General features: G+C 41.7%; 1 protein-coding gene across 1 annotated transcript in view; it reads left to right on the top strand.

The window, feature by feature from the left end:
- LOC110171275 (arf-GAP with GTPase, ANK repeat and PH domain-containing protein 1-like) overlaps positions 1–15080 on the top strand; it is a 97095-nt gene that overhangs the window by 17016 nt on the left and 64999 nt on the right. The window contains 3 exon segments of the mRNA XM_055160320.1: positions 11774–11841; positions 11932–12019; positions 14273–14358. Of these exon segments, the coding sequence (XP_055016295.1) occupies positions 11774–11841; positions 11932–12019; positions 14273–14358 (242 nt within the window).

Below are 15080 nucleotides of genomic sequence, written 5' to 3'. Positions count from 1 at the left end.
TGTACGTCGCGTGTGTGGTCGTGTTGTGTGTGTATGTGTGTGCGTTTGTGTTTGGATTTGCGTATAGGGCTGAGTGACTTGTTTGGAGTAAGTGGGACATGAATATTTAATGGAGGGACACACTGAGCTGCTTCATCAGAGAGACGGGAGGAGGGATAAGGCTACTTCCTGCTCTCCACACTCAGACGCTTCATTATATAGACAGGACAGGAGGAGGGACAGGGCTACTTCCTGCATCTGCAAATGGATCCTATGCATTCACCACACAACGCAACAGGATTTTTAACCACGGGAGACAAAGGGGGAGAGATGTTGGTGGGTTATTGGAGACATGTTATGATACTAACATTTACTATCTGGCGTCATCAACATTCCATAAAGTGGAGATGCTAAGGCCCCATCCACACTAGTACGTATTGGAGTCGTTTTCGTTATGGATGCGGTGTTCGTCCACACTAATCTGAATGAAAACGGCTCCAGAGACGGAACGATCTGATGCCGCCAGCTCCCATGAATACATTTGAGTACAAATCTGATCCAGCACTGTGTGGACGCCTGAAAACGCTGATACACTGATACGCTGATGTAGGTCTATGCGCCGCGAAGTAATTTACCGCCAAACCAGAGGCTAGAATGTATGTCCATTCATTTATACGGTCTATGTGTATGACCTGCAGATGTATAATTTCTGAAAAATTTCACATGAACCATCTCCAAAGCAACAGAAGCGCAGAACAGACTCACCATCAGCAGAACATCAGTCTGTCAAAGAAAGAAAACTCATAATCCACCAGAGTCGTGTCTTTTAGTCTGACCGAAGCTGAACCGCATCAGCGCACAATAGCGAGCTGTTTTTTGAACGCTCACTTTATGCAAATGAGCAATGCAGTTTTTAACTTTTGTTTCTGTAAAATGTAAACAAATATGCTCAAAGCTGTGTGGAGAGGGAAGGCTTGCCGACACAGAAACAACGTGTCTGAACACAGATTGTTTCCTATATGGTGATACGGTGATATGGTTACAGTTATGTAGCCTAACTGTAGACGTTGCTCTGTCAAATTCTCTGTTATTCAAGACTTTCTCTGTTTAAGCTTGATTTTCACTCAGTCTGACTAGAAAGAGTTGGCTCAGTTGGAGCTTCAACAGGTGAGATGATTTGTGCTGTTAGACTTCAAATGACAGAGCCAACAGTTTTTCAGTTAGTCACTCTCACCTTTTTTTGTTTGAAAATCAAACTCTTAAACAGAACCATGAGCAGTCGTGTTGATCACAGGCTCCAGAAAATGGATTGGTTAAATTTTTAGTTGTTTTTTTTTTTTTGGTGTGTGTGTGTGTGTTTTGAGACTGTCTGAAATCTTTTTTGACAGTATTTGCTACTGTGTGCCCATGTGAACATTCCACCATACACATACATGAAGAACACCATATCTAACCCTAATCCTAACCCAAAGGACACATTTTATCCAGTTTTGCCATCTTCTTTTTGGTATTGATACCTACTTAAATGGTATTTACTTTCTAGGGCTGTCATCCTTTAGGTGCTTAGTCAATTAATGGTACCTTTGTCGACCAACATTTGTATTAGTTGACTAGACTAGACTCCCCTCTCGAACCACCGGGCAGCCAGGAAGCTAAGTCTGCATCTCCCTAAAAAAGAACTTTGGACTTTTCCTTTTATTATAATTTAATTTAGAAGATTGAGAGTGAGAACATAATTTAAATTTTGCATGTGTTCATATGGAAATTTGGCAATAAATTGAACTGAATTGTAATTTTCGGTATTTTTATGTATAAATACTAGGGGTGTAACGATATCCAAGTGTCACGATACAGTATCGTCATGGTATGAACCTCATGGTACGATATGGTGGGGAGGCTCACGATTAGGGATGCAACAATATTCAAATCTCTCTGTATGATATTTTCACGATTTACATCTCACAGTACGATATTTATTGTGATATTTTGTGGTCATATCTTAGTTATGTCAGTATTCTGGATTTACATGCACGCTGAGAAACGGGGTACTCATATCCCCGTATACGTGATCAAATGGAGTATCCTAGTTTTGACATAATCTTACAAATGTGCAAGGGCACAAATTTACTTAAATCAATTTAATAAATGTGTGTTTTTTGTACACATGACCTCACACTTGTCCGGACCAAAACGAAGCGCATGGAATTTCTTGTACAAGTCATCGTTAAATATGCATTTGCGCTTCTGCATCTTGCAGACTGACCCACTGTTTGTGTCTCGCTCCTTCTGACTGCAGAGATCTACATGTACGGACCCCTGTTTGTCCCCGGACACGGACGTTTAGTCACCCTACATTATACACAGCAACCTACATTCGGTTTGTTGATTAAAATGAACGTAATCGATGAAATTCTTAATGATCAATTATCGATTAATCGACTAATCATGCCCATCCCTACTGCGTATCCCAATTACTATTGGAATATGCCAGCTACACTATCCTGGTTTCTAATAACCAGGATATTACCATAACCGGGATACCGAAACTGGGGTACTGCATATACATGCACCATACTCAAACCGGGATACTCAAAAAACCCGATCATAATGTGCATGTATACGCACTCATTGACAACTTCCAGAGTAGTTCCTGACACTGGGCTCGACCAACCGACTGTGATCAAACCCACTTAAGTAAATGTGATCAACAGTAAAATGAAGACTGCATATGTATGTGCTGTTTAGAATCATCTAGAATTTGGCGCATTATCTCTTCTAATCGCATGCACTCGGAGTTGACTGTTGATTAGCTGAACATAACGGACATAAGCGTGAATAGAGCCTATACTATTGAGAGCTTTTGCCATGCCCCCGTTTTTGTCGATTAATCAATCTGCAGAACACATCTTCAGACAACCAAGAATTTCTTTCGTCGACTACATGCCCGACAGTAGTTTTGATACTAGTTTCAGTTTGAGTTAGTGTGCGATTTTCGATAGTTTTGACGACATTCATATCTCTAGTCATATTCGACGTCAACTGCAAAGGAAAATATGGAGCATTTTAATGTCAGTATCCACATCTCTGCTGCCTCTCACATAAGAGACGGTTTAACCCTGAAAAAGCTGTTTACTGAATCAGAACAGGAGGAGAAGGGAGTTACCATGGCAACACAAGCTGAGCGCTCGCTGAGATCTGAATGTGTGAGACAGCGCTAGACCAGGGGAAGCCCAAAAACAGGTGAAGACGAGAGAAAGAGGGGGAAATATTTAAAGAGCCTGGATTATACTATTGTCTCTAAGCGTACTGTTCCACCTTGTCATGTCACATGGTAATACAGGAAGAGCTCCACTGTGTTTTTAATCTACATACAGCTTCAATAGAATCATTTGGAGAATTTCAGCCCATCTGTATTAAATAATATTGGCCTGTAAAGTGTTGCGGTGTCACAATAATGTTGAATTTACCTTCGGATGTTTCATGGCAAAGTACAGTGTGATTAATGGGGGAAAAACTGTTTATGTTCTCACTGTGCCAGAAGGGCATAGGTTTGGTCTCAGCTTTGGTGTGGACATTATCAGCTAACCCTCCCATGAAACCAACTGACAGATTAATGATATAATATAGTTTACTTTTGGTATGATGCACACTGCAAAAACCAAACAGCACATCTTTATAAGAAATGGTCAAATGGGATAAGAAGTCACGTATATGTTTTATGAATTCTTTCCAAAAACACACAGAGTCCGTGCAGGTTCAAAATAAGTGAGAGGTGGTTTAAATTTTCAGTTTGCAGAATGTACAGTTTGTGTCCATTGTCCTTCTAAGATGATTCTTTAGCGAATAACAGCGATGTAGAAGTTTCTAGAAGATTTCCCTTTGCGTGTTGGTGATGAGATATTTGTGAGGTCATGTGCAGACATTTAAGAATAGGGCTCCAGTTGTGGAGATAGTCGCTCTTTTTCCGCGGCGACTCATTATAAGTCAAGTTTAACTGAAGATGAAGCTAAGTAAATTCATTTTGAAACATTTTTCAAAGATTGGTGCACAGCATCTTCACTCATGCCTGCTCAAGCCAACATCTTCAGGTGCTGGCCCTGTCCTACCACTTCCCCAGTTTAGGCTCATCACTCTGTTTCAGCCAATGAAATAGCGGCAGGAGTAACCCTGTCATCATATCACCAAATACTAGGGATGTAACAATAACCGAAATATTGTGATATCGTATCATCAAGTCTCACAATAATGTCGTGAGCCATCACAATATATTGAATTACAAGTTTCTTTACTTAAATTCGTTACATATGTTTTCGACTTGAATTCTTTAGATTCTGACAGTAATAATTCACACCAAAATCTTGTCAAGGCATTTTAAAAGTAAAAAAGTATATTTATCTCAATAAATATCATACCATGAGATTTGGATATTGTTACGTCCCTAATGAATACATCTCAGAACGGAATAAATGTATATTTTTGTTTATTAAAATAAAATGGCAAATATCGGTAGGGACTATTTTGTCTTCCCCAAATATTCGTTGTGACATGTCCCCACTGTCCCTGTGCAAACATACACCCTTGATGTGCCGTGTGTTAAAGCAAACTATTGTGCTTGTGTCTGTTGTAGTTATAATCTATGACACCGTGAATCTTTATGTTATACTTTGTGTATATAGTTTTTAATCTAAAACAACTTCACGTCAGAAACAAGTCAGCTGAAAAGTCTTTTAGAAAACTATGGAGCTGGCGTTGCCGTAAACATCATCACAACAAAGAGCCGTGCACCTGTCCGCACATGCGTTGGACAGCTGACATCACACTAGTGAGCCGCTGGTTTAGCACACAGTATGTCCCCCGCCTGGTGAGTCCCAGTCCTCAGTATTGTAGCGGTGTGAGACATCCTCAGAGAGAAGGCTGAGGCGACAGGAGCAGACAGGAACAGACAGGAGCAGACAGGCGCAGACCACAGTGTGTGCAAACATGTCAGTGTCCCTGTCTCCACCAATGATTTCCACATGAACAGAGCCTCAGAGCCTCAGAGCCTCAGAGCCTCAGAGCCTCAGAGCCTCAGAGCCTCAGAGCCTCAGAGCCTCAGAGCCTCAGAGCCTCAGAGCCAGGGCCAGTCCAGCCACTACCTCAGAGCGCACTCACATGTACATCTGTTTATGTACTAGTACATGCTTATAGTACATCAAACCACCAGAAAACTCACAGCAAAACCACCAGGGACAACCTCAGCTCTGTTGGCTCTTTAGCAACATTTCTTGATAAATGTGAGGCTGGGGGGAGACTCTCCAATCCAAAATGGTCACCCAGCTGAATTGGAACCCCCCCTCCTTGAAGATGACGTCTTCGGACTGAAAGATGGGTGGGATAGCGGGGGTCAAGACAGTTGACGTGTACGGTAAACGGCTTCTGGGTAATTGGAAGGAGTGGTTGAAGTAGGCTGTGGTTGGCTGGAGATGAGGCTGAGGCGTGCTCCATCTCCTAAATCTCAGTTAATTATTAACTCCATATATCGGGGACAGGACCTTTAATCCAAAGTCTTGGCTTCATCCCTTATAGATGAACAAATGAAAAAAGTGAGAGGAGAAAAAAGCAGTTCCATATCCACTGAGCAGAGTTCACTTAATTGTAATATCTTGTTTTAGTCGTTTAGTCGATGAATCGGTGGATGGTGTCTTAGTGACCAAAACTTATATTAGTTGACTCATTATTTTATTTAGAGACATCATACATCCTCCTATGAGTAGGAGGAGAGAGTATGGTGTCAGTTAGACAATGACTGAGGAGTTACCTTTTTACATATAAAAACACTGTTGCCTACATTTCTGTTGAAACTGTTGATGTGACATGAGCTCCCACACACAGGTGTAGTCTGGTGAGTGCACTTCAGGACACGTCCATGCTCAAATGATAACACTTTTGTGTTATCAGGACATCTTTTTAGTTGACCAAAATGTTCTTTAGTCGACTTCAGCCCTGTACAAATGAAAGGTGTTTACACACAAAAGGTACAAGTGCAAAGAGCTACTTTAGACTCTCCTCAAAGCTTCTGAGCCATGTCCTATCATTTCAAACAGCTCCTTCTAAACACTGCATTATGTTTGGTCAGACTGAAGACTGCTGAAAATGTATGGTGTTGTAGGTCAAAAACCAAACAACAATTCAAGTTATTCAAGTCAGAAAAATGTTTTAAAATAGACCTATTACGCAAAATTGACTCGATGTTCTAGTAGTCTCCCCTTCTCATTTACCCGTCGTTTAACAGGATTTGTGGAAGTCAGTGGACGTGTTTGTTTTACGAAGTCATTTTAGATGAATATTGTGATTATAACATAATGATCCTCCAGTGTCATCGATTATACTATATCATAACTGTAGAGCAAACACAAGCACAATATGTCTTGTTTAAAAACACATTTCTTCACAGTTTCCCAGACTTCTGGAGAAAACAGTGCTTAATAATTAATAATATACTCACTATCATTCCACTTGTAAATCAACAGCTGTATCCTGAAGCCTGCTTTGTGAATTTTAGAGTGCATTTTTTATGAATGACTGTTGATATGTGTTTACTCGGAGTGTTAAAACAGCATAGTAAATGGAAGCACTGACAAAACAGCACTGTCATGTGTTCACCACATGAATAATTCAACACTTGAGAAATCACAAATCTGTGTAAGAGTGTGCAGCTCCAGAAGTGTTTGACTCTGCCTCCTGAGGCCTGTCTGTGAAACACTCACTTTTTATTAGACAAGAGAAAACACCACTGAGATCAATATTAGCTTTTTGATTTGATTTGATTTGTTTTTATTTCAAGGCTGTGCCAAGAGAGAAACATCATACACATACTACATACATGTTAGAAATCAGAGGTGGGACTTGGATTCAAGTCAGACTTGAGTCACTATTTTTAGGACTTGAGACTTGACTTGATAAAAAAGACAATGACTTGGGACTCGACTTGGACTTGAAGGTCAGTGACTTGGGACTTGACTTGAACCCTGTGACTTGAAACGACTTGATGCTTAGACTAGTTAACAAATGAACATTATAACATAGATCAGAAAACAGTGTAATATTAGACCTTTAAGGTTAAATTAAGTTTGCTGTGTACGGTCTGCGTCTAATTAGAAAGTTTATCTGAAAATCAAGTGCACGTTAGCATGCTAGCTGTTGTTAAATGTCATGAAAAGCTCTAAAAATTTCTTGTAAAAACATCAGTAGAAGATGGTAAATGGTCATGATTGAAGCTGCATTATGTGACTTTTCTGTTTGAGGGCCCATCATCTGCTCGCCTCCATGGAGATCTTATTGCTTTCCCACATCAGGTGACGTTATCAGGCCAGGTTACAGGTCAGATCTGTGGAGAGAAAACCCCATTCATAGTAAGAATGCATGTTTTTTGAGGTATTTGTGAGCAATAAAAAAGTAATTTAAAGTTTAACATTCCGGGCAAAGCAATAACATCTCCACGGCAACAAAAAGACCCACTACCAGGAAAGTTACATAGTGCGCCTTTAGGTCTCATCTTAAAACAAAATCCTCTGAATGGGAAAAGGTTCTCCAAATGGTTGCATATAACAGGAAGCTGAAACCCGAACAGATGTGGCTTTTTGTTTTTCTTGTTGACAAAGCTTGTAGTCATAGAAACACAGACTAACTCCTGATGGGTGATTCAAAAGTCTAAATGAAGTCTATTAGAGTCAGTTGGTTTTATTCTAATGACGAATGAACAGTGCTGAGGTAAGTGTCTGAACGCCCTTGAATAGTGAAGCTCCAAATCTGAATAAATGAACACGACCTCTGCAGCCAGAATCAAGTCTATTAGGTTTAAATCTGATAAAGCTTTAGTTACACTGTAAGAACCACAGCACCGGGGCAAGGTCAAAGATGACGACTTACTCTGCTCCTGCTCTGCTCCTGCTCTACTCCTGCTTTAGTCCTGGTTTAGTCCTGATCGAGGCTTGGTTTGGTCCTGTTCGAGACTTTGTTTGGTCCTGGTTTAGTCCTGTTATAGACTTGATTTAGTCCTGATTTAGTCCTGGTTTAGTCCTGGTTTAGTGCTGATGGAGGACTTACTGGTTTAGACTTGGATTTAGTCCTGGTTAATCCTGATTTGGTCCTGGTTTGGTGCTGGTTGGTCCAGGTTTGGTTCTAGTTTGGTCCTGGTTTAGTCCCTGTTTAGTCCTGAAACAGACGTGGTTTAATACTGTCTTAGTCCTGGTTTGGTCTTGATTTAGTCCTATTGTAGACATGGTTTAGTCCTGGTTTAGTCCTGATGTAGACTTGGGTTAGTCCTGGTATAGTCCTGATGTAGACTTGGTTTGGTCCTGGTATAGTCATGGTTTAGACCCGAGGCCTGGTTTGGTCATGGTTTGGCTCTGATTTAGTCCTGGTTTGGTCTGGTTTGGTCCTAAAGCAGACTTGGTTTAGTCCTGGTTAATCCTGATTTGGTCCTGGTTTGGTGCTGGTTGGTCCAGGTTTGGTTCTAGTTTGGTCCTGGTTTAGTCCCTGTTTAGTCCTGAAACAGACGTGGTTTAATACTGTCTTAGTCCTGGTTTGGTCTTGATTTAGTCCTATTGTAGACATGGTTTAGTCCTGGTTTAGTCCTGATGTAGACTTGGGTTAGTCCTGGTTTAGTCCTGATGTAGACTTGGTTTAGCCCTGGGTTAGTCCTAGTTTAGTCCTCGTTTAGTCCTGGTTTGGTCCTGGTTTAATCCTGACATAGGCTAGGATTGGTCCTGTTTTAGTTTTGGTTTAGTCCTGGTTTAGTCCTGGTTTGGCCCTGGTTTAGTCCTGGTTTAGTCCTGGTTTAGTCCTGGTTTAGTCCTGGTTTGGTCCTGGTTTAGTCTTGGCTTAGTCCTTGTTTAGTCCTGATTTGGTCCTGGTTTAATTCTGATGTTGACTTGGTTTAGCCCTGTTTTGACTTAACACAAAGATGTAAACTTCTGACCATTGCCATAGTGATAAACAATAATATTATATCTTTTGAATGTCTATAGCAGGAAGCTGAATGACCGTGAACAGCACACTTCCACTGCTCTTCTAAACCTCCACAACCCTACATTTCACATTCTGTTTGCAAACATCAAAACTAATTACAGATTTTATTCACGAGTACACCATGGAGTATTGATTTAGTTGTTTACAGAAAAAATTATAAGACAAAAAAATAACTGCTACCATACAAATGAGGGTTTCAATTGACAATTATTTTTGCAGTCGAGACACATCCTGACTCGGCTCTTCTCCATAACTGTTCTTTATAGTAACACATTATGCTGCAGTGTAAATGAAGTGTCAGAGAGGTGAAGAGACCAGAGGCTGTATTTCTGCCGTATGGAACGCTGGAAGAATCAATATTACGCTGGTTTATAAACTATACAGGCAGAATTATCTATTATCTGTGCTCACTGCTGGACTGCCAATATTATAGATGCAGGCTGTGGAAAGAGGAGGAGGAAAGAGCGTTTGTAGTACCGTATTTTTCAGACTATAAGGTCCACCGGATTATAAATTGCAATATCAGTAATGTTGAATTCTCTCGTCTATTTTCATACATAAGATGCACCGGATTATAAGGAGCATAAAGCGAAACAAACGGACGACACTTGAGACTGATCCTTAGCCCAGGCGTCCACGATCCATTGGCAGATCGTGGTGTAATTCGTCCCGCGTTTGTTTTTTTTAATTTCTTACCAGGATGACTCAAATATACATTGAGTAATAATGTGTTTAATGCAGCTTTGACACATTTGTTTACATTTTACAGAAACAAAACTTAACTCTTTCCCCCATGAAGACTACATTTGACGACCCTCCCTTGTTTCCTTAATGATGTCTTTTGACACCTCCGCCGTCTCACTAAAGACGGGATTTGACGACCATTACAAATGGCTCGGTTTTTCACATGTAATCAGAGGCTGTGATAGGTGGGGGCCACTACAACCCATACATACTAATATATGTATGGGTTGTTCCAAGTAGGCGTCCAAGGGGGAAAGAGTTAAAGCCACATGACTCATTTGAATAAATTATAAGCGTTGAAAAAAACAGCTCGCTGCTTGTGCTGCTGATGCCGTCACCTTCTGTTTGACTAAAGTAGTGGTCCCCAACCTTTTGTGCATCACAGACCGGTGGTTAAGTCTTGGCTAAAAACTGTTTTAGACCTGTTTTTAGACCTGGTTTAGCCCTGGTTTAGACCTGGTTAAGACCTGGTTTAGACCTGATTTAGTCTATTTTTAGATCTGGTTAAGTCCTGGTTTAGTTCTGGTTTAGAGGAGCGGCTTGTCCGGCGTATGGGAGGGGGGTGGTCCCCAACCCCTCCTACCGGTGGGGGCAGGACGACAGCGCCATCTGCAGTCCGACTTCCTCAAGACAGTATCCCAGGTGTGTGAGAGTAAAAGCCCCCTCATCCCTGTTTATAGCGCCAAAACCTGTTTAAATCAGCTGACCGGACACGTCACAGTAACATCACGTGACCACTCTGAGGAAGAGCGCTAGTGAGCAGTCGAAACTGTCAGGTATGAAAACAAACCTATGGTGTGAAAAAAGAACCTAATAACATAAGGAGATGGTTCATATTCAATTTTTCAGAGATTATAAATCTCCAGGTCATAAACATAGACCGTATATATGAATGGACATATATTCTCTGTAGCATTTTACTGATGTCATAAATGCCAACGCAGAACTATACTTTGCCCTTTACTCCGCGAGGCTCCTGACTACAGTAGCCATAATGTTCCAACAATCCATCAGACGGTGCAGCTTCATAGTTACCAAAGTCATAATAAAGCATTTTTGACAAAGTCCTGAGGTAGACCTGGTGTGGTTCTGTTTCAGTCCTATTTTAGTCTTGAAGTAGACTTGGTGTGGTTCTGTTTCAGTCCTGTTTTAGTCTTAAAGTAGACTTGGTTTGGTTCTGTTTCAGTCCTGTTTTAGTCTTGAAGTAGACTTGGTTTGGTTCTGGTTTAGTCCTGTTTTAGTCTTGAAGTTGACTTGGTTTGGTTCTGGTTTAGTCCTGATTTAGTCTTGAAGTAGACTTGGTTTGGTTCTGGTTTAGTCCTGATTTAGTCCTGGTTTAATCTTGAAGTAGACTTGGTTAGGTCCTGGTTTGGTCATAGTTTGGTCCTGTTTGAGTCTTGGAGTAGAGTTGATTTGGTCCTGGTTTGGTTCTCGTTTAGTCCTGGTTTAGTCCTAGTTTAGTCCTGAAGTAGACTTGGTTAGGTCCTAATTTGGTCCTGGTTTGGTCCTGGTTGAGTCGTGGGGTAGAGTTGGTTTGGTCCCGGTTTGGTTCTTGTTTAGTCCTGGTTTAGTCCTGAAGTAGACTTGGTTAGGTCCTAGTTTGGTCCTGGTTTGGTCCTGGTTGAGTCATGGGGTAGAGTTGGTTTGGTCCCAGTTTGGTTCTTGTTTAGTCCTGGTTTAGTCCTGAAGTGGACTTGGCTAGGTCATGGTTTGGTCCTGGTTTGGTCCTAGTCTGGTCTTGGTTCAGTCCTGGTTTAGTCCTAAAGTAGACTTGGTTAGGTCCTGGTTTGGTCCTAGTTTGGTCCTGGTTTAGTCCTGAAGTAGAATTGGTTTTGTTCTGTTTTAATCATGGTTTAGTTTTGAAGTCGACTTGGTTTGGTTCTGGTTCAGTCCTGGTTTAGTCCTGGTTTAGTCCTGGTTTACTCCTGAAGTAGAGCTGCTATTTTTTTACTTGACAACATTTGACTTCATGCTGATTTTCTAATGACCAAACTCTCGTACATTTTGCGGTGTTCTGACAGTTTTGCCTTGTGTTTTTCAGCTGCCTGCACCAGTAGTCAAGAATGGACCATGGCCCCCGCTGTGCTGCCTTTGCAAGAACTCCACCTGGTATGAGTTTTCTATTCAAATGCGTTCTGACGGTTTAATAATAATCATCATTTTAAAGTGAATTCCTTTTTCCTGTGTGTGTGTCTGTAGGGGGTTTTGGGGAGTTTGTGCAGCGGTAAAACGGCTCTGGTTCATCGACACATGACGGGGAGTTACCTGCCCGTGGAGAACGCTGAAGGTCAGAAGAATATAGCAAATTTTTTAATCTAACTTTACATTCCTCCTCACAAACAGACCTGGAGTTGTGTTTTGTTTCATTCACACGTTTACCCCTTCAAAACCTAAAGGCAGTTTTAGTACATTTGTCCTCGCCTGGATTTTGGCAATGGCCTCCTGACTTTCCTGGTGCCAGTCATGGAAACAGCTGGTGTCAGGTCCAGGGCACAGAGCCACATCACTTCCTGCATTTCCATGGTGTTTATTACATTTAGATTTGTACTATTGGACTGAAATAAAACTTTCAAATAAAAATAGCAAGACATGCACAATTACATAGACCAAGATGCATCATTTGCCATTTATTTGAGAAATAACTGCACTTAGAGCGCTGTATGGCTGGATGAATGGTTCTTTGGGGGTAAAACCCTAAACCAGGACTAAACCAGGACTTGAGAGACAGAGAGGGAGAACCCCGAGCCCTGGGAGCACGGTGTCCACAAAGCGCGTTCAGGTGACTGCTCCGCTTTGCCTTGTGAGGTGAGGAGCTCTGTGCCTGTCCTTTTGCCCACGGTCACCCAACGGTCTACGCGGGCGCACCTCCAGGCCCGACACTCAGTCCTGGTTCAGTTCTGGTTTAATTCTGGTTTAGTCCTGGTTCAGTTCTGGTTTATGCCTCTTTTAGTCCTGGTTTAGACCTGGTTTATTTATTTTATGTTCAACTGCAGCCAAATATGCACAAATTTCTATCCTATACACACAAATATTTCTGAAAGCTTTCATACTCCAGATTGGCAATGTGAGTGTTTTGCACAATGCAAGAAAAATAAAGTTTTGGTTACATTTGAATGCAAAACAGTAGCATGTAGAACTTTGTACGCAATTGACTGCACATCAGCCCGGAGCAAAAGCACTGAGTTCAGGCAACAGCGAAAAGACAAGGGAGCACTCACCATAGCACGCAGACCCGGGGGTGTGGTCCTTGGACTTGTGTCATCCTCCGAGCGCGTTGGTCAGATAGCTCCGGAGTCTCCATCCTCCATGTGCTAGTTCCAGAGGGCCAGAGTAAGACCAGTGCGCAGTGGACTGGGTCCAAGCGGGTTCGTGCCGTCCTCTGCACACTGGATCCATACGGCAAAATCGAGGATGCTCTGTGGACTACAGGTCTGGGCAGACTGCTCCTGTCCTCCTGCGGCTGGACAGAAGCATCCGGACAGAAGTGCAAATCCGGGTTGGTTTGTTATATGTTGTTCTGAGCGGTTCGTCCTCTGTGCTCTTGCTCTGATCTTTTGAACACGTAAGAGTCTCAGAGCGAGTGGTTCTACTGTAGACAGGAAACAGCTGACGCGCTCATGTGTCAGAGTCCGACCCGAACCCGACAGACTTCGGTTGGGTTTCCATGCTCTACTTATACTGTGCATATTCAGGATGCTGTCCATGGTGCTAAATGCAGCAGATAGATAGGTAGGTAGGTAGCATGGCAGGTAGATAGATAGTTAGTTAGATACATAGTTAAATAGATAGATAGACAGATAGATAGATAGATAGATAGATAGATAGATAGATAGATATAGATATGCACAGTGTGTAGGGCACCAAGTGCTTGAGGGGGCACTATGTGAATCCTCGCAAAACTACTGTCTGTTACTGGCGTCTTTGGAATCACCCCCAGTCCCTGTGTCACTGGCACTGATCCCTCCCTCCACTCCCCCATCTGTGCATAGGGCACCCGGATGGCAAGTCACAACTCTGATAATAGGCTATCACATTAATATAATTCATGTCAGAAAAGCAGAATGTATGAAAAAATAGTAAAGTGCCCCCACTCTGACAATGAAAAGAAACAAATGTTGGAGTAGTGGGACGCTTGAAAAATAATGTTTATGCTGCTACTCCGACAACTGGCCATCAATGTCTAAATACTGGCATATCGGAATAGCAGCGTGTAACCGTTCCTTGATGTAAAATGCTTTGGGTGTGTTGAAGGTAGAAAAGCGCTGTGTAAAAATGCGACCATTTACCGTGACATCACAAAGTGAAACAGAGCATTTTGAGCTTTGGAGATGTAGACTTGGAGACAAAATAATATACCAGGATTACTTCACTTTACTGTGTGAATGAAACAAACCACAACTCCAGGTTTGTTTTGAGAAGGTAATAACATTCTAACATGACTTAAAGATCCCCAGAGTCCATCATTTAGTGTAATACAGGACTTTTGGGAGTATTTCTGAGGTGTGTGTCATTGAAGTTTGAGTAAATGTTGGTGTTTTAGGGCGTCAGTACATTAAAGACGTGCAGGTGGACGGACAGAGTCATGTTCTAATCATCAGAGAAGAGACAGAACTGCCAGGACCTCAGGTGAGGCCAACACAATACTATTACTACTACTACTACTACTACTACTACTACTACTACTACTACTACTACTACTACTACTGACTGCTACTACTACTACTACTGCTACTGCTCCTACTAATACTACTACTGCTACTGCTGCTCATACTAATACTACTACTGCTACTACTACTACTACTACTACTACTACTACCACTACTACTACTACTGCTGTTGCTGCTAATACTACTACTACTGCTCCTACTTATACTACTACTGCTGCTCCTACTACTGCTACTGCTACTACTACTACTACTATGCTACTTACTCTATACTACTAATACTACTACTGCTACTGCTGCTACTACTACTACTAATACTACTACTGCTACTACTACTACTACTGCTGCTCTACTACTACTGCTGCTACTACTACTACTACTGCTACTTCTCCTACTAATACTACTACTGCTACTGCTGCTCATACTAATACTACTACTGCTACTACTACTACTGCTGCTCCTACTACTGCTGCTACTACTACTACTACTACTGCTACTACTTTCCTACTACTAATACTACTACTACTGCTACTGCTGCTCATACTAATACTACTACTGCTACTACTACTACTACTACTACTACTACTACTACTACTACTACTACTACTACTGCTGTTGCTGCTAATACTACTACTACTGCTCCTACTTATACTACTACTGCTGCTCCTACTACTGCTGCTACTA

This window comes from Boleophthalmus pectinirostris, unplaced genomic scaffold (assembly GCF_026225935.1).
Source record: "Boleophthalmus pectinirostris isolate CB_2022bp ecotype Guang Dong unplaced genomic scaffold, ASM2622593v1 HiC_scaffold_3, whole genome shotgun sequence".
Taxonomy (NCBI): Eukaryota; Metazoa; Chordata; class Actinopteri; order Gobiiformes; family Gobiidae; genus Boleophthalmus; species Boleophthalmus pectinirostris.
This window is presented reverse-complemented; position numbering and strand designations above follow the sequence as displayed.